The sequence below is a fragment of the Maniola jurtina genome, chromosome 18 (genome assembly GCF_905333055.1).
Source record: "Maniola jurtina chromosome 18, ilManJurt1.1, whole genome shotgun sequence".
Classification (NCBI taxonomy): Eukaryota; Metazoa; Arthropoda; class Insecta; order Lepidoptera; family Nymphalidae; genus Maniola; species Maniola jurtina.
In genome coordinates this window covers 4,339,868-4,363,139 of record NC_060046.1, presented here as the reverse complement: position 1 = coordinate 4,363,139, position 23,272 = coordinate 4,339,868, and the positions used below count along the sequence as shown (strand labels likewise).

Below are 23,272 nucleotides of genomic sequence, written 5' to 3'. Positions count from 1 at the left end.
CAAAAGGCAATTTTTCACGTCTAAAACCTTTTAAATAACAAACTTCGCTCTCTCGTTGCGAGCTACAAGAAAAACCAACATGCGGTTAGCGTAAGTAATGAAGCTTTCAGATTCGTGTTTTTACAAAGTGGTGTTACGTAATCGAGCTACTTTCGAACTGCCTTTTAAATCTTCTTTAGATACTTTGCGGTTATTTGCCTGTAGTGTTGGTGCAGTTATTTCATTTTACTAAGTCATTTTCTGATGGCTATTCGTTGGTAAATAGTAATTATACCTAATTTATCAAATGAATTTATTATAGAGGTGGTACCTAACTTTGAAATTAGCCAAAACAAACTTGTTTTAATTATATTATTCAAGCGTGTACCCTCATTATTTTATTGAAGGTCCGTGGACTTTTCGAAAAGGTTTATTTGGCATAGAACGGGTTGGTCACGTTCAATAGGCGGGGCTATTGAAATATTTTAGCTAGCGTTGTTATAATTAAATTAAATACCTAATGCGTTGATTCTGATGACTTTCTCTAAATTAAATTTGGATTGTCTGCTTCTTTTTCTTTTGAATATCGATAAAAAGAATTTTGGTGCTACTCTACAAATTTAAACACTATTCTCAAGACTATCTATAGTCACAAGGATTGCCAACTGTCAATTTAAACCTTTAAATTAAATTAAATTTGTATCCTTTTCCGCACATACATGATACACACACACCACACATGCGCCACACACGCTCCCCACACATGCGACACACGCGTGACACTCCCGTGATATTTTCACCAAACACGCTCGGCTCACAGCCACACACGCGCCACACACGCACCACAAACACTCTACAAACGCGCGACACCTGCACCACATACGCGTGACACATGCGCTGCAGCCGTGCTACGCACGCTCCACACACGCACCTACACGCGCCACACACGCGCAACACACATTCGCCACATATTATGCACCATACACGCACCACACCCACGATACACATGCGCCACGCACGCGAGTTCCAAAAAAGAGGTTTATTTTCTCGTAAGTCAACTATGTACGAATATAATAAATACGTGTACATCTAACTGATTGTAATATTCTGTGCCTTTCTAAGAAAATTTAACGAACCCTCCTGAAAATGCTAAGTAGGTACCTACGTAACTATGGTAATTGAGCCATTACACTTGTAGGACAGGTAAATTACAGTTTAACACAGTATAACTACATTTTAACTTGCGTAGTGGGTAGTTTACACAATGAAGCACTGGCATCTCGACCGCTATTACTCCTAAGGGGCCATAACTGGAAACATCTGTAAGCCGTTGTTGGGTAGTAGAGGTACGAAATTGTTGTTCGCAAGTCGCAACGCATATTTCATTGGAATTATGATCTTTATTTTATTTTAAAATACCAATCCTATCAAAGAACTTTTAGGAACAGCCTTGACAGCATTCTTACCTGGTGGTACCCAAGTGATGATTGATGCAGTCTAGACCGAAGCGGGCTAGTGTGGAAGGAATTACACGGAACGCGAAACGCTTGTATCAGAATTTAAAAAAAAAAACACTTGGCCGCACGGCTTTGCAGATAGGATGGGAAATTTATAGTACCAGGCAATACCAGAGAAAATTTAGAAATTATAAATTTAGAAATTGCACCTACCCCAGACTTCTGAGTGTTTTGAGAGTTCTGAGCTGAACGCATATCTTATCTCTAGCAGCCATACCATCTAAGTCTAATATTTTCAGCAGCTTAAAAAATAACCTGAACTTTTTGAGAGAAAAACACGTGTGTTTCAAGTGAATTCAGACAAATCATGGTTTCCAACTAAATATACCTGACCTATAGTAATATCATCACGATATAATTATTATGTAACACACAGTACGGTAAGTTATAACTACATAACAGTGTACGTATACAGGGTGCCTCTTCAATGACGTAAGAGCCATTATCCCATATCCACAGGAAATTAACAAGCTGTTACCATTCCCGGAATAACAAACACCCGACCACAATCCAATCCAACAATTACCTCACAGATCCACACCCAAAAACCTTCTTTCCATTAATTAAACAAGAAAACAGATCGGCTAGATAAGAGGACGATAAATCTAAATGATGAATAGGTGAGCTTGCGAGCTTGGCCGCGGATCGGAATTGTAAATTGCTTATTTGTGCGCGCTTCCTACTGTCTAAGAGCCACCTACCACCGTTACAGAAGGAGGTTTGGTGATAAAATGCACTGACTTACAAGATTACGGCTTATAAGACTGGAATTTGGATTCAAAGTATGATGCAGGAGAGAGATTCACTTGTGCAGAAATATAACATGACATCTAAGGTGGCAGTCTCCCATTAGGTAGACAGATGACATCTAACGAGTCCCAGCTGGTTACAGCGACATAAGACCGTGGCGTGTTAAAATCCCTACGAGAGGCTTACTCTATGCCCAACAGTGGATGTCGATCAGTTAACGATGATGGCAAAATTAGGCTTAGAAAAAAACCGGCCAAGTGCGAGTCAGACTCGCTCACCAAGAGTTCCGTCCTCGGGTATTTTTTTACATTTTTTACGATAAATCAAAAATTATTATGCTTGAAAATAAATAAAAATCTGTTTAAGAATGTACAAGTAAAGCCCTTTCATAATATGATACCCCACTTGGTATAGTTATCTTACATTGAAAATTGAAACACATTTTTATTCCGTGATGTAACCACAAATTCGCAGTTTTCGGATTTATTCCTTTACTTGTGCTATATGAGCTACTAGCCGATGCCCGCGACTTCGCCCGCGTGGATTTAGGTTTTTCAAAATCCCGTGGGAACTTTTGGATTTTCCGGGATAAAAAGTAGCCTATGTGCTAATCCAGGATATTATCTATCTCCATTCCAAATTTCAGCCAAATCCGTCCAGTGGTTTTTGCGTGAAGGAGTAACAAACACACACACACACACACACACACACACACACACACACATACAAACTTTCGCCTTTATAATATTAGTGTGATCTACCTCTAGGTCAACGGGAAGTAAGTACCCTATAGGTTTTCTTGACAGACACGACGGATGGACGGACGGACGGACCGACGGACAGACAGACAACAAAGTGATCCTGTAAGGGTTCCGTTTTTCCTATTGAGGTACGGAACCCTAAAAAACCTGCATAATCTCAAGCTTCTAAACTCAACATACGCCTTTTACAGATACTTTTATAGATACTTATCTACTTACTACCTACTTCCTTTTATAGATACATATCATGTAGGTACTTATTATGCAGATGGAAATGGAGGTGAGAATAAACCAAAAGCTAAGGCAAATGAAATAGAATTTCGTTACAACGTTGTAGGACGTAGGTAGGTACCTATTTAATTTATGAAACATATTATCCATATAACTTTGTAAATTAGCAATTTTGAATACGTGAGCACGCAATAACACGCACGCGGGTCTGGACCGACTGGGCCTGTGGTTAGACAATTGCTAGGTATAGGTACAACACAATTAAATAATACCCTTCCAAGTTAAATCGTGTACCTACTACTAACTATTTTACCGAAATAGTTTGTTTCTAACTTAACAGGGCTCTCTCCGTCACTTACTCCATACAATCGTAGTCCCAATTTCATTTGAATATTAAGCAACCAAAGTCCATGAAATGCAGACATATTCTAGTAACTAATATCTGTGCCTGTGGTGTTTTAGATTTTTCTAAAAATGTGTAGTTTTAAAATTACAGGGGCTCAAAGATTTGTATGTGAGTTTTAAGACCGCGAAACTTTGAAACCGAATATTTTAACGGAAATCTGGAAAACCACAGGCATAGATATTAGTTCCCGGAACGTTTCTACTAAACATTGAGTATGATTGGTTAGTATTCCAATGAGAGACGAACTACGTTTGTATGGAGCAAGTGACGGAGAGACCCCTCTTAATACGTACGTAGTTTTAATTGTAGGACTTCAATCTATATGGATCCAACCTTGAATCTTTGTAATAGTATGGCAAAAGGCAATTTTACCTTAACTTACTATAATTATAATATTGTAATAGGTATATCTTTTACTAATTTATCACCACCTCAATTGCTTGTCACGCGAAGCTTAAACGCAATCTGAAGGCGATAATAGGTACTTTTAGAGCCGTGAAAATAAAAGATTTTTAACTATAGGTACATACATTATAAGCATGCGTTTGATTGCAATCACACCTAGTACTATAGGTACATACATTATAAGCATGCGTTTGATTGCAATCACACCTAGTAAGGTAATGATGCAGCCTAAGGCGGGGCCGCCTGTCTAGAAGATGCCTATTCACTGTTCTTTTTAAGGTTTCAATATTCTAGCACTACACCATAAATGCGAAAATGTTGAAAATGTCACAACGGATTGACGTGATTTTTTGCTTCGGCATAGTTCAAACCCATGAACCAGAAGAATGACATAGGATACCTTGTATCCCGGGAAATCGAAGAGTTCCCACGGGATTTTTATAAAACTAAACTTAGTACGCGACAGGTTGAGATGGAATGGGGGTATGAGGCGGGGGGACGCCCCGCACACCCGTACGTCACGGGCGTCCGGGGCGTCCCCGTCCCGGTTGCCATCTCAATCTGGCGTGCACGATAAATCCACGCGAACGAAGTCGCGGACATCAGCTTGCGTAAGACCAGTCTACACTAACTATTGTTACGTGAACAATTTACAGGTAAACTTCAAACGACTGCTTATCACAATCGTATTACAAGATTTTAAGTAAGATATCAAATATAATAAACCGGTGGTCAGAACCGGAGCGTGGGTCCCTAGGGTCGGGTTCACGTGAACGTTATTTCATGGACTAATAAATTGACCCAAGTAGGAAACTACGATGGTACGAGATGTTACGAACTATATAATTATCCTACTAATACTATTAACGTACTTATATCACTACGCATTTTGTTTGTTTGTTGGTCTGTACGCCGCAACGGATCAAATAACGGAATGGAGTTACTTATGCTACTTTTTATCCCGGAAAATCAATGAGATTTCATAAACTATAGGTATCCACACGGACGAAATCGTGGGCATCAGTTAGTTTAGTATAAGCGGTGATAGCTTAGTGGTTAAGACGTCGGCCTCTTATTCAGGGGATGTGGAGTTCCATTCCGGTCACGCACATCTAACATTTCTGAGTTTTGTACGTTTTAAGAAATTGAAAATGAAAATCTCTTGCTTTAGAAACGGTGAAGGAAAACATCGTGAGGAAACCTGCATTCCTGAGAGTTCTCCATAACGTTCCCAAGATGTATGACGTCTGCAAACCGCACTTGGTGAGCGTGGTGGACTATAGCTATAGTCTAAATTTTTCTGATTCTGAGAGTAGACCCGTTCTCAGTAGTGGGCCGGTGATGGGGTGATGATGATTATTATTAAAACGTAAAACATAAAAGTTTGTCCGGTAGATTCCTCCTAGAGTCATCAATGATTTTGCCCATTTTAGAGCATCGTTCATTTAGGTTGTCGCTAGCTTTAAGTCCTCAATACGAAAAGGTCCGACAGTTTTTAAGACCCCTTAATTTACACTTAAATAACGATTCGTTCAACCGAACCTTCTCCCATTGATTAAACATGGAAACAGATCGGCTAAATAAGAGGACAATAAATCTAAATGATGTATAGGAAAGCTCGACCGTGGATCAGAATTGTAAATTGCTTGTTTGTGCGTATTTGTGGCCAAAGATAGCTACGGCTTTACTGATATTTACCTGATTCACCAGTTGACATTTTGAGGTGGAATTATGCGAAATTAGAAACGATTCAATGCTGTGAATATGCAGGAAGGTAACGATACAATCCTCAGCAATGTACCTATCACGGATTGAAATCATTCTTTAGGTAGGTATATGTATTAGCACAGCCAGTATTTCGTTAAACTGTGGTATTAGGTCAGGGTATAATCTAAGTCCATTTCTTTCAACCAGTCTAGTCATTATAGCTTAAAGGATTGAGAAACATTCAAACGTTTACAGTTATGTACTTCACTTCATTATAATTCCAGGCCAAATGATTCTTTCCAGGGACGCCTGATATCTGAAAACCAAACTGCCGATATAAGTAATGGAGCGGGCACGGAACGGCGGCTGAAACGAGCTAGGAGCGATTTAACGTTAAGAGGGGTCTCTCCGTCACTCGCTCCATACAAACGTAGTTCGTCTCTCATTGGAATACTAACCAATCATACTCAATAGAATTTTGTAGAAACGTTCCGGGATCTAATATCTATGTCTGTGGTTTTCCAGATTTCCGTTAAAATAATCGGTTTCAAAGTTACGCGGTCTTAAAAATTCACGTACAAATCTTTGAGCCCCTGCAATTTAAAAACTACATATTTTTAGAAAAATCTAAAACACCACAGGCACATATATTAGTTTTTAGAATATGTCTGCAAAATTTTATGGATTTTGGTTGCTTAATATTCAAATGAAATTGGGACTACGATTGTATGGAGTAAGTGACGGAGAGAGCCCTGTAAGTGTTTCCCACTGACTTACAAAACGGTGCACTTCGATTCACCTCATTGCTTATTCAGGTTTTCTTGTATGAAAATGAGAAATAAAATCCGAGGTTATCGTTAGAATGATGTATTACTTGGATGTTTCTGTGCCTTGGTTTTTATAAATAAATAATATGAATGTTTTTCTTTATTTTCTTGAAATAAGTACTGAGCCTCAATAGCTCAACCGGTAAAGGAGTGGACTGAAAACCGAAAGGTCGACGGTTCAAACCCCGCCCGTTGCACTATTGTCGTACCTATTCCTAGCACAAGCCTGACGCTTAGTTGGAGAGGAAAGGGGAATATTTGTCATTTAACCAAGCATTTAACATGGCTAATATTCTTTAAAAAAAAAAAGTAGGTACCTACTACTTATGCGCTAATTATGCGGAGAACTGAAACCTCATAATATTATGCTTTTTTATTATAATTTAACACAAGTGTAAATTAAAAATTTATATCACCCCCGACGATCCAAAATATTTGAGTTTTCCAAAACATCATTTTCAAATAAATAATTATGTATTTAGGCAACGTCCATCTTGACAGCTTGACATTTGTCTATTGACATAATATTAAGAACCTAACGGTTATCTAACCTTCTTTTCTATAAGAAAACTAGAAAAAAGCTCATAACTCTTAAACGGCTGAACCAATTTTTTTAGATTATAGCTAAGAACACTCTCGATCAAGCCACCTTTCAAACAAAAAAAAACTAAATTAAAATCGGTTCATTCGTTTAGGCGCTACGATGCCACAGACAGATATACAGATACACAGACACACAGATACACACGTCAAACTTATAACACCCCTCTTTTTGGGTCGGGGGTTAAAAAGGGATTTTAACTCTTGTTACGCTACTTTACCCTAGCATATTAGTTGACATATTTTCACTGTTGTGGCTTGTGTTGTGGTAGTTATTTGTACCTACAGTGTATCAATAAACGTATGTAAACCTAGGTGGCTAAAAAACCATTGACTAACACGAACTTACGTATAGGTAGGTAACCACTTAAACAATACGCATTTGTAGGTAGCCAAAAAAGCGGTGATTAGGATAAGGCCCGGTCTCCACCTAAGCAGAGCGAAGAGATGTGTACAGTCGACCAATCGGACTTTTAAAAGATGACGTAACAATTTTTTCACGTCATCTATTATGAATCTGATTGGTCGACTAGACACATCTCCTCTCCTCTCCGCTTAGGTGGAGGCCGGACCTAAGACGTCGGCCTTCTGATCGGAAGGGTCCTGGTTTCAATCCCGCGCCCGCACCTTTAAATTAGCAAAAAAAAAAATTGCCTCAGAATTCTCCATAATGTGTTCAAAGGTAGACGTAGGTATATGTGAAGTCTGCTAATTCGCACATGGCCAGCGTAGTGGATTGTGGCCTAAAACCCTTCTCTGGGTCTGTGAGGCGACCCGTGCTCAGCTTAGTGGATGATAAGATGAGGATGATGAAAAATAGCCAAACAGAAATTTTTATCCATACTTTTCTTAGCTATGAGTATTAGGCAAGTAGGTAGGTAAATACTTATCTTCTCTTTTAGAATCACCCACACAATAAATGACCGAGACAACTCATTGGTATTAATAGTAGTTGGAATTACGTTGGATGGAAATCCGATATAACCTTAAGGATAGGTTAATGGGAGCAAACCGGAACAAACGATGTCCATTCATCTCAGTTCGGCGAAGCGTGCGACTGAGGTTCAAATGATTTTGTCGGGAGAATGAATTGGTTTACTTATTTTTCGAATCCCTAATTTTTAGGTTTCCATACCTCAAAAGGAAAAAGGAACCATTATAAGACCACTTTGTTATCTGTCTGTCTGTCGTGTCTGTCAAGAAACCCATAGGGTACTTCCCATTAATCTAGAATCTAGAAATTTGGTAGGTAGGTAGGTCTTATAGCACAAGTAAAGAAAAATCCGAAAAACGTGAATTTGTGGTTACGTCACACAAAAATTAAAATGTATTCACGAAATTAAAATTAATTTGCTAAATCACATATAGATGGCGCTGTCCGTCATTAGCTTGCAGTGTTCTACATAAAAGTGTGGTATACCTTGTAATGGTACGAAACCTGGTACGGTTAACGGTACCTGATTAGTGAGAACGACTCGAACTAAACAGGTTTCTTTTCAGGACAGGAAAATTCCAAGTGAAATAACAACACAGCATTATCGCATTTCATATTTTTTATTTAGATTTTTTTATATTTACAAAAATGCCTTAGGTACTTAAAGCCACGTCCACACTGACGGGTTTGGGCTTTTTTTGACAAAAGAATGATTCTGACTTGCCCATTTACCACTGAAGCGAAACGGAGAAATGTATCACGTCATCGCTCAATAATCTGATTGCTCGAAAACACACGTCTCCGCTCCGCTCCGCTTCAGTGGTAACGCACCCCAAAAGTATAATAAAGTGTGGATGCGTTATTTTCGGAACTTTTATAAAGTTTCTTAAAATAAATTACAAACCTTTAATTCGATTTCTATTGAGGTATAACGAAAACATCATTCACAATCTTATCATTAAAATGCAACAACAAAATACTATAAAAAATATAATTTTAATAAAATAATAGAAAAAAATCGGACAATCATTTTATGGATCTTATTAATGAAAATATCTGACAGTCGTCGGTAGGGTCTTATGATGGAATTTTGAGTACCAGCTATGGATCTAGATCATTATCCGTGTTTTTCTCGAATTCGGACTACAAACTGTAGAATCTGTTTAAAAAAAGCGTAGATAAGCACCTACGTTGAGGAGTCGTAAGACCGAATTTTATGTACATCCGAATGCTAGTAAACACCCTCACGCAATACTATAATTTACAGTAAAACTACATACATGCAAGCTCGACAACGGAGTGGAGCGGAGCTGAGTCGTCTTTCTTGATAACTCTAAAAAAAAACTTTATTTTATTTATTACCTGGGCGGTCCAACAAGCCCTAATAAATAAATAATATAGGTACCAATTTCAATTGTATGTCAAACTATATAAAGTTGAATATAAGTTGTTATTAAAGACTCGCTCTTATTCCACTCCGCCCGAATTCATTGGTCCTATTTTCCCTTTTTTCATGCAAACAAAAGTTTAAAACTGAATAAGTTATACAATATTTAGCACCAATATGTACACCACTCTATAGCGATTCTGAAATAATTTTTTCTAAAATATATTTCATCCAAAATGTTTACCTTAGAAAAAGCAATAGGTATAGTCAAAAGGCCGCGCTCACTTTACATGCATTTTCGAAAAAAATCTGTTGTGCGAACACGTACGAAAAGACACGGTGCTGAGTGTTTAAGTACTATGGGAGCGCGAGTTATTAATTGTACATTCGATTAATTCGCATCTTGTGTGAACGCTTGTGTGAATTTCAAGTGTTGGGACCGTTCGTGGCTTTTCGTACGTGATCGCACGACCAAATCCGGACGAAATCCCATGCAAATTGAGCGTCACCTAACGGTTAGGACCCCAACAAACCAGAAAAAAAAAACGAAAAGAAAAACCAAATCAAAAATGGAATCAAAAATTACAAATATACATTTCTTACTTTTTATTTTGTGCTTTGTTTTGTTCTATGAGGAACTATGAATCTTCTTAATCACGGAATTACTAGCAGAAATCTATAAGAACATTGGCATTAGGCAGAGACGAAAGAGTTTTAGGTAAAACAGAAGGAAAATATTTCATCAAATATAAGGAAGATAATAGAAAACTTGAACGTCAGAGCAAAATGAACCTAAAGATCCTTGATTTAAAGTCGTCTATTACCACCGAGTTTCGTTTCGTAACGTTTTCACGTATGGACGAACTTGAGCTTTAAAACAAGGTAGTTAACAGCCCTTTTACTTTGACGTGAAAGTGTTTCGAGACTCGAATTCGATGAACGTTGGCTAATGTAAAATCTCATTTTAACCCTACTGCTCATTTCGATATCTTCGACAATTTGTAATTCTCTTCGCATAAATATATAATTACCTATATTTTTTTGATAAAACCAATTAAACTTTATATACTTTATAATATACTTAGCTATATTTTAAAACATTATTAGGTATAGAATAAAACATTATGAGTAACGAAAAGAGTAAACTAAGTAGAATGATATGGATGATTTATTACTTCTACTAATACGTTATAGGTACATGGTAACAGTAGGTCTAGCTGTTTGACTATGTGATGATCGCAATCACTTTCGATTGTCTAAGACTCTCCCACTGTGAGCTTAAAAATATATTTGTAGCAAGAAAAGCATTAATTTAGCCAATCATAGCAATTGCGATAATCACAATGCGACATTCACAAGTGCCGTGCTAACCTCCCTGTTTGTAAAACAAATTTTGACAGATATCTAGGGCTTATTTCGACCAATCTTGATAAATATTTTGGTGTAACTTAGCGAAGTTGTTTAAATTGCAAACGATAAACTTCTATGGTAATTTAACAGTAACAATTGTTCTCATTTTATGAAAAAGACCCTTGATTTAAGCCTAAACTCGATCCACAAAATAATAGTGTTTCCCAAAGTAGTTTACATAAATTCCTTTTTATTGATGCAAGATAGGCTTGCGGTTGAGTACAAAATTGATGGAAGATGGATTGAAAGATTAGAGCGAACTTGGCTAGAAGATGCCTATTCCCTTGAAGATACTCGAATTATGAGTGGCAGGAAACACGAATATCGTAGGGGCACTTCGTATCAGAAACGCTAAGTTGGCAATCATCTGGCCATAGGGTATAGACGATCAAGTTTAAAGCGAACTTTAACAGGGCTCTCTCCGTCACTCGTTTCATACAATCGTAGTTCCAATTTCATTTGAATATTAAGCAACCAAAGTCCATGAAATTTTGCAGACATATTCTAGAAACTAATATCTGTGCCTGTGGTGTTTTAGATTTTTCTAAAAATGTGTAGTTTTAAAATTACAGGGACTCAAAGATTTGTATGAAAATTTTGAAGACCGCGTAACTTTGAAACCGAATATTTTAACAGAAATCTGGAAAACCACGGACATAGATATTAGTTTCTAGAATATGTCTGCAAAATTTCATGGACTTTGGTTGCTTAGTATTCAAATGAAATTGGAACTACGATTGTATAAAACGAGTGGAAACGAGTGACGGAGAGAGCCCTCTTAAGCGGCGTCCAATAAGTTTGACATACACCGTCATCCGTCAAGTTTACTGGACGGCGCTTCCATTCCGCTCCAAACTTGACGGTAAGCAATAAGAATAAGCACATTAGGCGCACAACAGACTGAGATTTATAATCTCCGCCAGCAAATATGAAACGTGTGGATCGGGTTTAAGATAGTTTTTACTCTTCAATACTTATTCTATCGTGTCTTTAATTATTCAAAAAAATTACTTAACATCAAATTTGTGCAATTTCATAAATGCCTAACTACTTGACAGTAATGATGGGCCGAGTTGGTCAAGAAATACAAAAAAAATCCATGCATTAGTCATTCGTTCCAGTTCTTAAAAAGAAGAAATATTTTTTTACTACCAATTTATAGTGAATTTATGAAAGTGGTTAATTTTATTTTCTGAATATTAAACCCATTCGGCCCATCACGACATATTAATCCAAAAATGCCAGAATTTACAATAACATGGCACCATACGAGATTTTTATCATTATTGTACTATTCGCTAATTCTGATATATCGTTGTTCAAAAATTTGAATTCATCGACAGCTTTAAATTACACTTAGCACCTGTTATTCATAAAATTGTTTTAAGTACTAAAGCCTCCAGTTCACGTTGTCCCAACGCATTCGACGATTATCGGCCAACGGTGTGAATGCTGTGTGCGCATGGCGCCGAGATCCTTTCATGTTTGCACCGAAACAGACTCCAATTGGTATGCCAGACGGCAAATAAATACGCTAACTGACCATACATACCTACGTTCGCTTATTACATTCGCCGAGCACTAGGCCAACGTTTTCAAGGGGCATAATATAAAGACAGAATATATAGCAATTAAAAAATAATTATTGGCAGCGTTTCATAACTTTAGAAATTAAATTTTAGAATAGTTCGACAATTTCGTTGGCACTACATCTAGGTGGTTCAAGAATGAAAATAATGTTTAGTCCTATTTCTGATTTTTTTAAACTATTATATCAAGAAAGAAAAGAAAGTTAGCAATATTTAGTCCTACTTTTGACTTGTTTTTAGCTAATTATAGGCTTGAGTTTGGCTGCAATGGCACCAAACAGCAGGTGATGAATGATGATGCAGCATAAAGTGGAGCGCAGCTGCCTAGAAGGTGCCTATTCACTCTTCTGTTGAAGGTGTATTATAACTAGAAAACGGAAACCTGAAAGGCATTCCATATTCTAGCAGTGCGTATCAGAAACGAGGAAGCGAATCGCTTCGTACGTAGTACTTAATATACCACACCATAATATTAGTCCGATTTTTATTTAGATTGTAACGATGGGGCTGAAATAAATAGGTCACAGTATAAAAGCCCCCTAAAAAATCTGATTAAAAAAAATTACTCCACCATCCCTGGTATAGATGTAATGCAAAAAAAAATTGACGAACTATAACAGCAACACAACATAAATAAGTTTTTTTTTTAAATTTTCAACGCCAAATAATCTAACATAATTTTTTAAATGGCAACAACATGTTTATATTCTGTGGTACAGACTAATAATTGACATAAAGCCACATAAAACTATGACTCGCTCGCCCACTTTTCGTGCAACGTTTTCAAGTGATCGTGCGCCCGTTTGGTAATGTTCAAAGTTGGTACGATTTCGAGTAAACCGTTCTCGCCTATCAAACTGAGTCCAGCTAAACCTAGATAGGTGTGCATTGGGTCCGTGCAAGTGTCCGGCCATTTTGAGAACCCTCCCACCACACAATCCTGAGTTTCGTAAACGTAGCTTCTATTATTTGGGAAATTAGATAAGTGTAAAGCATCGAGCATTTTCAGAGACGCGCCGACCCAAAAACTGTAGCATGTGTCCACAGGTTTATTGGGCCGGCCCTGAAACCCGTCTATCTGTCTGTAAAGAAGCCACCGTTTTAGCCCTTCTATCTGCTCAACAGTTAGTTTGTCTAATTGGTTGGTTAAACTCAGGGTTGCCAATGCACAGAAGGTAGTCCCGCCATGTGATTCCAGTTCTGGACACTGAGCTATTCCGTAGTCGTAACCCTGGAAGGATAAACAGTACACATTTTACTATATCATTTGTAACTGTTTTAAAAACTTGGAACTCTAACTATTATTACAAAGTTCCATATCAGACACCAGTAGGTAATAATTTCGATCATAATTTTCAGAACTTTTATCAAAACATAATACAGAATTACATATATACAGAAATACACATTCTATGAAAATTTTACGTCCGTTCGTTCGTCAGTCTGTCTGTCAGCGGGTGGTATCTCATGAACCGTAATACATAGAGTTCGCCTAGATGTGTATTTTTATTACCGCTATAACGACAACCACTAAAAATTATAAAATGGTCGTCATGAAAATAAAAAAATGAAAAATATCCTGCCGAACCAACTACTTGGTACTTTATAAAACTTCGATTAAGATGGCTCCAAACAGATGTTTCATCATATTCCCGCACTAGTGTGAATATGAATATTCCCGCACGGATTTGTAGACTATCTGTGTACAATTTATACTGCCCAAGGGTGGTAAAAGAATACTTGTTAGTTTTGATAGCGATGAAGTAAAAGCTACTTTACGAACAAATACATTAGATTTTTTTTTAACATAAAACACATTAGTACATGGATTATAGTAGGGTACTTACTATAGATTTGATAATGTAATCTGTAGCCCGTTTGATATTGAATCCGGACCAATCGTTGAGTATGTAGCTTATGCAGGCTGCGCAGTAAACGAAACGCATGTCCGATTCGCACCCTGACAGCGTCGCTGAGAAGTTCCCTTCCTCAGTTTGTAGTGCTTTTACACCTAAAAAGGTAACAAGTAATTAAAATAGTTTAAAAAACTCCGGTTTACACAGCATCATGTTTGGGTGTTTATTAACGGCCAAATATTATGTCGGTAAGTTATTAAGCAGCGTTATTGTTTGTCAAAAATTGCATGGTCCTTTTTGATAAATAGCAACGTTGCTTTATAACTTACCGACGATTACAGATAAGAGTGTTTATTAATTTACGGCCGTAAATGAACAAGAAATATTAAGAAATCCTACAACTTTTAGGTTGTATAATTTTTTAACTGAGCTTATTGTTATCTATAGCCTCTCCGCGGAATGGAGTCAATATATAGTCTGGTGCGAGGCTTCGGCCGTCGCTAGATACCACTCAACCAGCAAAGCCGGTAAGTACCGGTACGATGCCGTGTAGAAACCAAAGGAGTATGGGTTTAACGAAAACTGCCATACTATCTCTACTATATAATATTATGTTTCTATCTTAGACTGCATCATCACTTACTACCAGGTGAGATTGCAGCCAAAGGCTAACTTGTATTTGAATATTAAAAAAAAACAAGACCACACAGCCAGTGTGTTAGCAGATTTTTTACACTTGCCTTGCGTTTTATACCGTCCTATCTACCGGTACCTATCTACAAATAGTTGCAGATGTCGAATATTGCGTATTTCTAACTTTTAAGATAAAGGTAGATAACTTTAAATCCTTGGTATTTAAAACAATAACTATTAATAATAATAATAATTCGTTAGTTATTTTAAAGAATGTAATCATTCAAAATAATGTTATGTTATTTGGTTTGTAATTATGTATTTTTAAGTACCTAAATATATAACATATATAAATATATAACAAATTTGTATGTTACCTTCTACTAAAGCTTTCCTATTAATCCTAGATAGATCATCGCCAAGTGTCAAAAGAATACACAACCCAGTGTAGGTCATAGCCAAGTGACCGCAGCGATAGTGGTTCTCTTCAGAGTCAAAAGGAATATTCACCGTCGACGAACCCTGGAAACCGCAAGCTGACATGTCGCCATCTGTAATGAAAGAAATGAGAAAATTAAATACTAATATCGTCATCATCATGATCAACCCATTTCCGCCCCACTACTGAGTACTGGTCTACTCTCAGAATGAGAAAGGTTTAGGCCATAGTCTGCCACGCTGGCCCAATGCGGATTGGCAGACTTCACACACCTTTGAGAACATGGAGAACTCTCAGGCATGCAGGTTTCCTCACGATGCTTTCCTTCACCGTTAAAGTAAGTGATATTTAATTGCTTAAAACGCACATAACTGAAAAGTTAGTGGTGCGTGCCCGGGACCGAACCCCCGACCTCCGATTAGGAGGCGGACGTTCTAACCACTAGGCTATCACAGCTTGTTAAATAAATAAAATACTAATACATATAAATGAATTCTCGCTAAGGAATAAGATCTGAAATAAGGACATCCGTAGGAGAACAAGGTCACTGACATAGCCCAAACTATTAGCAAGCTGAAGTGACAGTGAGCAGGCCATGCCTGTCATAGAGGCGATGGCCGTTGGAGCCGGAAAGTCCTTGAGTGGAGACCGCGTATAAGCAAGCCTAGTGCGGGACGCCCTCCAGCATGATGGACTGATGATATAAAGCAGCTGGCGGGAAGTGGCTGGATGAGGAAGGCTGAGGGCCGGCTGTGGTGGCGCTCTTTAAGGAAGGCCTTTGTCCAACAGTGGACGTCCACAGGCGGATGATGATGATATTAATGAATACTAATGAAATACTAATCATAGCGGCTCTTCTCCGTGAAATGTCCTTTCTGAACCATGTGGTAGAGTCTTGACCTGTCTAACAGATACAAGTTCGCCTAGATAAAATAGATGTTTTGGAATTATTTTGTACTAAATAAAAAAGTTCCGCAAAATAAGTAGCCTATGTCTGTTTCCGAGATACAAGCTATCTCTGCAGCAAATTTCATCAAAATCGATTAAACGGATAGGCCGTGAGTAAAAAGGTATCAGACAGACAGACACACTTTAGCATTTATAATAATCTAATATAGATTTGACATTGATATTCGAAAATACTATTAACAGGGCTCTCTCCGTCACTCGTTTCCATTCGTTTCATACAATCGTAGTTCCAATTTCATTTGAATATTAAGCAAGCAAAGTCCATGAAATTTTGCAGACATATTCTAGAAACTAATATCTGTGTCTGTGGTGTTTTAGATTTTTCTAAAAATATGTACTTTTAAAATTACAGGGGCTCCAAGATTTGTATGAAAATTTTAAGACCGCGTAACTTTGAAACCGAATAATTTAACAGAAATCTGGAAAACCACAGACATAGATATTAGTTTGTAGAATATGTCTGCAAAATTTCATGAACTTAGGTTGCTTAATATTCAAATGAAATTGGAACTACGATTGTATGAAACGAGTGGAAACGAGTGACGGAGAGAGCCCTCTTAAGTATTTAAATTAAATCAAGTAATGCATACTAAACTAAGTACTAGCTAAGTAGAAGTAAGTACCTGCGTAATAAAAGATTTGACTCAGAATAAAAAATAACCTTAAGATAGGTATTATATCTCAAACAATTACAAAATTAATTCAAGTGTTAAGCTGTAGGTAAACACCTAACACCTCGCTCCATCCAATGTCATGTACTTTCTGTACTTACGAGGTTTTAAGTCACTTGCCCTCTTATATAAAGGTGGATCCACACCTGCGCTCGCGCACGAACCGTGCACACAACGCACATCGAAACCTATGGACACGTCACTGTTTCTGCGCGCACACGTGCATGTCGCGAACTTCTATCATGCACGTGAATCGCTTGCAAATCACTCGTAATCACGTCCAAATTATGTTCTTTTGGTGTGCACGGTTTGTGCGCGTGCGCAAATGTGCATCAGCCATAACGTTAGGTGCATAGACCTTGCATAGAAAAAAAGATCTCTAGGTCATTACAACATTAATAAATAGTCTGGTTTATATTGATGTGCAATTGCCAGTCACTTTTAATAAATGATGCAGTACAGTTTCCGCTTGATAGAGTAACCATCAGTAAGCAGTTTTTTGGGATTTTTTTTTTTTTTAATTTATAATAATTAGTTAATATAAGTTTACATTTAACCGCGATCTCACTTGATGGTACGCGATAATGCAGTCAAAGATGAAACTGCGCTAACCTTGGCAAAGTTTTGGCAATTTACTGACTCGTTATTATTAAAGGCTATCAACAATAGGGATCAGTTAAAGTCGGCAAAAATAGACATGTAAGACTACTTGTACCACTGTTGTATATAAGTCGGTATGTGAAGACTCTGTCAAAGTTCGAATAGAGGGATCTACTGAGAAGAGAGGGTAAGAAACTCAGCAGTTGCTCTTTAAAAAGCAAAATACCAGGCAATTTATTACGCTGACATTTGCATAAAAGTCGGTATAAAATCCCTTCCCACCGTCATATTATTAAGTCTGCTGTTGTCGAACACAAAATTGGTCCTCACAAAAACATGCCACTTACACATGCATTTAATCCTAATCCGTACTAATATTATAAATGCGAAAGTGTGTCTGTCTGTCTGTCTGCTACCTTTTTACGGCCCAATAGTTTAACCGATTCTGAATTTGGTACAGGGTTAGCTTATATCCCGGGGACGGGCATAGGCTACTTTTTATCCCGGAAAATCAAAGAGTTCCCACGGGATTCCCAAAAACCCATCCGCTTAACCGATTTGTATGAAAGGTACCGAGGTAGCTTGCGTCTCTGTAATTAACATAGGCAACTTTTTATACCGGAAAATCAAACAGTACCCACGGGATCTTTAAAAACCTAAATCCACGCGGATGAAGTCGCGGGAATCCTCTAGTGTATTATAAAGTCTTCTGTCTGCCTGTCTGCTAAATTTTCACGGCCCACCCGATTTTGCCGAAATTCGGTACAGAGATAGTTTGCATCGCAAGGACGGACATAGGCTACTTTTTGTCCCGGATAATAATAATCTAAGAATGGCGAACGAAGTCACAGCATCATTTAGTCATAAATGATTTCACGATTTCTTCGCGACAGCTTAATTTACCAATTTTTCTTCGGTAGAGTGAATTCGGTATTCAGCTTTCCTGAATTTCACTGTACTTGGAGACAATTTAGAAAACAAAATATGTAGCAAAATTATTTTATCCTGCCATCGATATAGAATATAGTATCCCGCAAAGTGTACAATTTAGTGTTGGATTTATTTGGGAAAATTTTGGTCAACCGAGTATGCAAGCAACACTATAATTTTATACGTAATGTAATAGAAGCATTTTTGTATTTGTATACCTAGCAGACAGCAGACGTCATTAACATTTACATACAACAAAAGGTTGAGCCATCTGTATAAACATGATTTCTGATAATGAAATCTTAGTTTCTCCCGAGATACGTGCGTCAATCTAAATCCATCAGTAGGTAATCTGAATTTAGACGAATTTAAGAAAGTTCAAAACAAGGTCCATAGAGTATCTGGTTTAGGGAGAAGGGTAAAAAAAGGCTTTAAAATATTGATATCTTCGTCCGAACCGACGAACGTCTACCTGCTGGACACATGTCTCTAGACGTTCGTCGACGAGATTCTCCACACATCCTATGCCACTTGCATTCAGCCGCCAATGTGATCTGCCAAGTACCAACACTGCGTTTTCCGGTACAGGGTTCATCGTCATCATCATGATCAACCCATAGCCGGCTCACTACAGAGCACGGGTCTCCTCTCAGTATGAGACGGATTTGGCGTCATTTTAAGAGAAGAGGCGTGCGCAGTAGTGGGCTTGCGTGGGTTGAGATGATTTTGATAATGATTACTACTTGCTAACAGCGCGAACTAGCTAAATTACACGTATATCGACCATACAGAACTTTCCCACCGGCCACCGCGTTCCGGAGAGTACGTTATCAATTATCGTTGTCAAATATCAACGTACCTAGTTGGTGTATTATAGGTCTATGGTTGGTATATAAAAAATAGTTGTTAACCTCTAGGGGGAATTAACTATTCTAAATCAGAGCTACTTACTCGTTTACCGTTAACGCCTTAACCGATCGCGGAGGTCAGACGACAATCATTTCATGCAACAAAAACTAGTAGTAGATTTAAAATATTAAGTTGACCCTGGTTTGACTAGAAGCACGTTAGAGCCAAGATCAGGGTTAAACTTATTAATTGGTAAGATACATTACCAATATAGTCATTTTGACCTTTAAAAGGACAAGGAAAATATATCCAAACCGCAAAATCCGAAATGTTTGATCAAAATCAATGTTTGTCATGAACAAGTCGTCAGGTAATCGACCCCGAGGAGGTATTTTAGGTACCTACGCGAAAAAGTATGATACGACAGTTGCATACTGTATACCAGATACCCGTTCAGTATTATGGGCAAATGAATTATGGTAATATACTGGTAATAAAGAGGTTGGGCAACTTTATATAAAAAATCTCGAATACAAACTTTTACCAGCTTTAAAACTTACATCTAAGTTTTAAAGCTGGTTAGAGCTACTTAACGAAAATCAATGAATTGTGATATCATGTCAAGATTTTCTATCCTATAAAATATAATCCATAAAATATAAATCACGAAAACTGCCCCAAAATCTGGGACAAACTAGTAATACTTAATAATCCAATCCATTCTAGTGAAGGGCATAGGCTAGTTTTTACCCAGGAAAGTTCCCATTGAAAATCTAAAGCCACGCCGACGAAGTCTCGAGTCTAGTTGGTACAGCAGACTACTTTTATCACAGAAAATCAAAGAGTTCCTACAGGATTTTTAAAAATCTACAACTTACGCGGATAAAATTTCGGGCATCATCTATTATCTATTATTATAACGAATCCCAGAAATCGTATTTATTGCTGTGATTGTATTCATCAACGAAAAGTGTTCAAAAGTTGAATTATTTCTTTACTCAAGTCATAATAATAAATTATAATATATTCTTTTATATAAATATAGTAGCAACTAGCGACCCTCCCCAGCTTTGCAGGTAGCTTATTACAATTTTCATAGTGATTTTTATTTAAAAAAAATATATAGCCTATGTCATTCAGGAATAATGTAGCTACTGGCGAAAAAATTTTCAAAATCGGTTCAGTAGTTCCAGAGATTAGTTCCTACAAACCAACTTACAAACGTATCTCTTTATCTTATCTCTATAATATGAAGTACAGATTAGTAATGTATGGATGATTACACTATCTGTTATTCTGCTGCTACCTTAGTGTATCTGCTACTTTATAAGGAAGCTTAAATTTAAATAACTTTTATTATATTTACATTAAAAACCAAGTATGTGCCTACTTAGTTAATAATTATATGTGTCGACACATAATATTTTTCCTCAATAATATTTCTCAGTCAAACAGAGCTATTAAAACTAATTCACTTGAACGAAATGCTTATCAAATTGTACAAGAATAACTGGTTATAATTACCTATGCACACAAAATAATATCTATTAAATAAATTATACTGTGATAAGAAACAGTAGACATTTTATTTACTTTTAATATATAAACTAAATGCAAACTTGATATAAACTTTATGACCCTCATATTACTTTTTATAATTACTTATATTACTTTTAATTACCCTCATTAATGTATGGAAATATTAAAAAAACAAGCTTCAAGGCTTTTATTATCTAAATATAATATGCGGTCAGTCACAGTACTGTGTTTTATATATGTATATATTTTTTATAAAAATAGCAAGCAAACGAGCAGGCTGGTCACCTGATTTTAAGTGATTACCGCCGCCTATGAACATTTGCAGCACGAGAGGAACCGCCAATGCGTCGCTGACCTTTGAGGAATTTGTTGGTCCATCCCTTGAATAACCATGTTGTAATCTAGTGGGAACACCACCGATGGGAGTTGATTCCACAGTTTGCATGTGTGTAGAAAAAGAATCTGCCACAACGGGCGGTCGAAGTGTGCCAGGCACTGAGTTGGTGGGCATGAAATTACTTATGGTGGTGTGTTTTGCAGTTGTAGAAAAAGGAGGGTGGAATGAGATGGAAGATATGTAAATAACTTCACCATAATTCAGGCCAGACCATATACCTTAACTAGCTGATGCCAGGAACTTTGTCCATGTGAATTTAGGTATTTTAAAAATCCTGTAGGTACTCTCTGGGATAAAAAGTTACCTATGTCAGTTTTCAAAATGAAAACTAATGAGGAACTAATTCATCAAAATCACTTCAGTGTTTAAGCTGCAAAAAGATAACAGACAGGCAGACACACTTCAGCATATGATACTTAGTAATTAGTATAGATTACTATGAAAAAACGTCATATGCATACTAATTAAGTATATAAATGCAAGTGTGTCTGTCTATCTGTTTGTCAGACTGCTAGCATGTCACAGCCCATCCATTTAACAATTTTGACAAAATTTGACTTCTTTTTACTGTGGAAATCCAAAGATTTTCTACTGGACTGTTAAAAACCCAAAACTTATGCAGACAAAGTGATGAAGAACTATACTAGTCACAGACAAACCAAATTTGAACATAATATCAGAATTATTGAATAATTGAGTTTAGAATAAGGATAAAAGTTTTTTATTAAGCACTTACTTTCTTTATTTGGATGAACCTGTAGTCTGTATAGCCAGTCAATAATTCTAGACTGCTGCTCTATTGATATGGAAGAAATGGATCCAAGCACATCTAGTCCAGATACTGAGAAATAAGCTATGGTTACCCTAGAACAATAAAGAACAAAATAATATTATATGGAAAATTATTATTATGAGATTTTACATGAAGTTTCTGGACTAGTTAGGTATACAAGTTTCTCAATAAACAAAGCCTAAATATTTTAGTCACTAAGGAACTATAAACTATCAATAACTTGAAGAATTTTCATAGTAATACCTACTGTTTTGAAATATGATACCTAAGTAGGTAGTGAAGAGATGCCTATAATTAATTATTACATAGTAACAAAGTTTAAATATAAAATAGATAAGTATATTACAGTGCATAAAAGGAAGCTAGTTAACTACTAGCTACTTAAGTTGTTAGAGTTCTTTGAAATAGGAGACTAAAATTCAAAGAATAGGTATAATACTGCACCTGGTTGTATCATGAGATGAGAGTGATGATGGTAACACATTTAAAAACCTCATAAAATATTTAACATGTTGTCTGTGAGCCAAAATTTTATTTTCTTCGTTGTTCATCATTTAAAATTATTTGTTTTCTTGTAAATAAATAAAGTGGTTTTTTCACTTTTTGTCCACTAATTTCTCTGAATTTTGGCTATCACTTTGCCATCCTATTTATGATAAACACTTAGCAGAGCTGGATTTTTATTAAACTATAATTTACAGCCAATTTTTTAAATAATTTATAATAAACTGAGTTCTAGACGTGATATTGATACTATATTACAAATTACAATGGTCAAAACAAATTGAAATTGTAATCACAAAAGTCATTCCCGATAATGATTACAAATGTCAAGTACTGTCTTCTGTCATTGATAAAAGGGTATTTACACACTTATGAGTTTATGTTGTTGTGCACTTCAATCTGCACATCTGCGGGAGGACTTTTTGATTATAAAGGGGTGAGTACACCAAGGGGTGAGATGATAGACATCATAGCTTCTAGCCATAGATTTGATAAAATAACTATAATTAGTAGAAACGGTACACACAATTATTCTAGATCTCTTTAAACTTCGTGAATCGTGAGTCGTGACCACGTGACTTGAAACCAC

At 36.8% G+C, this 23,272-nt stretch overlaps 1 protein-coding gene and 1 long non-coding RNA gene across 2 annotated transcripts; one reads left to right on the top strand and one right to left on the bottom strand.

Moving 5' to 3' along the window:
- The first annotated feature begins 463 nt into the window (after positions 1 to 463).
- On the top strand, positions 464 to 15,139 carry LOC123874146. The gene is made up of 3 exons (XR_006797841.1): positions 464 to 473; positions 13,958 to 13,960; positions 15,082 to 15,139. It is a non-coding gene; the product is annotated as an uncharacterized LOC123874146 (long non-coding RNA).
- LOC123874144 (geranylgeranyl transferase type-1 subunit beta) lies at positions 12,927 to 22,943 on the bottom strand. The gene is made up of 5 exons (XM_045919353.1): positions 22,624 to 22,943; positions 22,123 to 22,250; positions 15,370 to 15,543; positions 14,351 to 14,514; positions 12,927 to 13,734 (listed from the first exon to the last, which is right to left on the bottom strand). The coding sequence occupies exons 1-5, from the start codon at positions 22,731 to 22,733 to the stop codon at positions 13,252 to 13,254; spliced, it is 1,059 nt and encodes a 352-aa protein (XP_045775309.1). The 5' UTR covers positions 22,734 to 22,943; the 3' UTR covers positions 12,927 to 13,251.
- Positions 22,944 to 23,272: the final 329 nt, after the last annotated feature.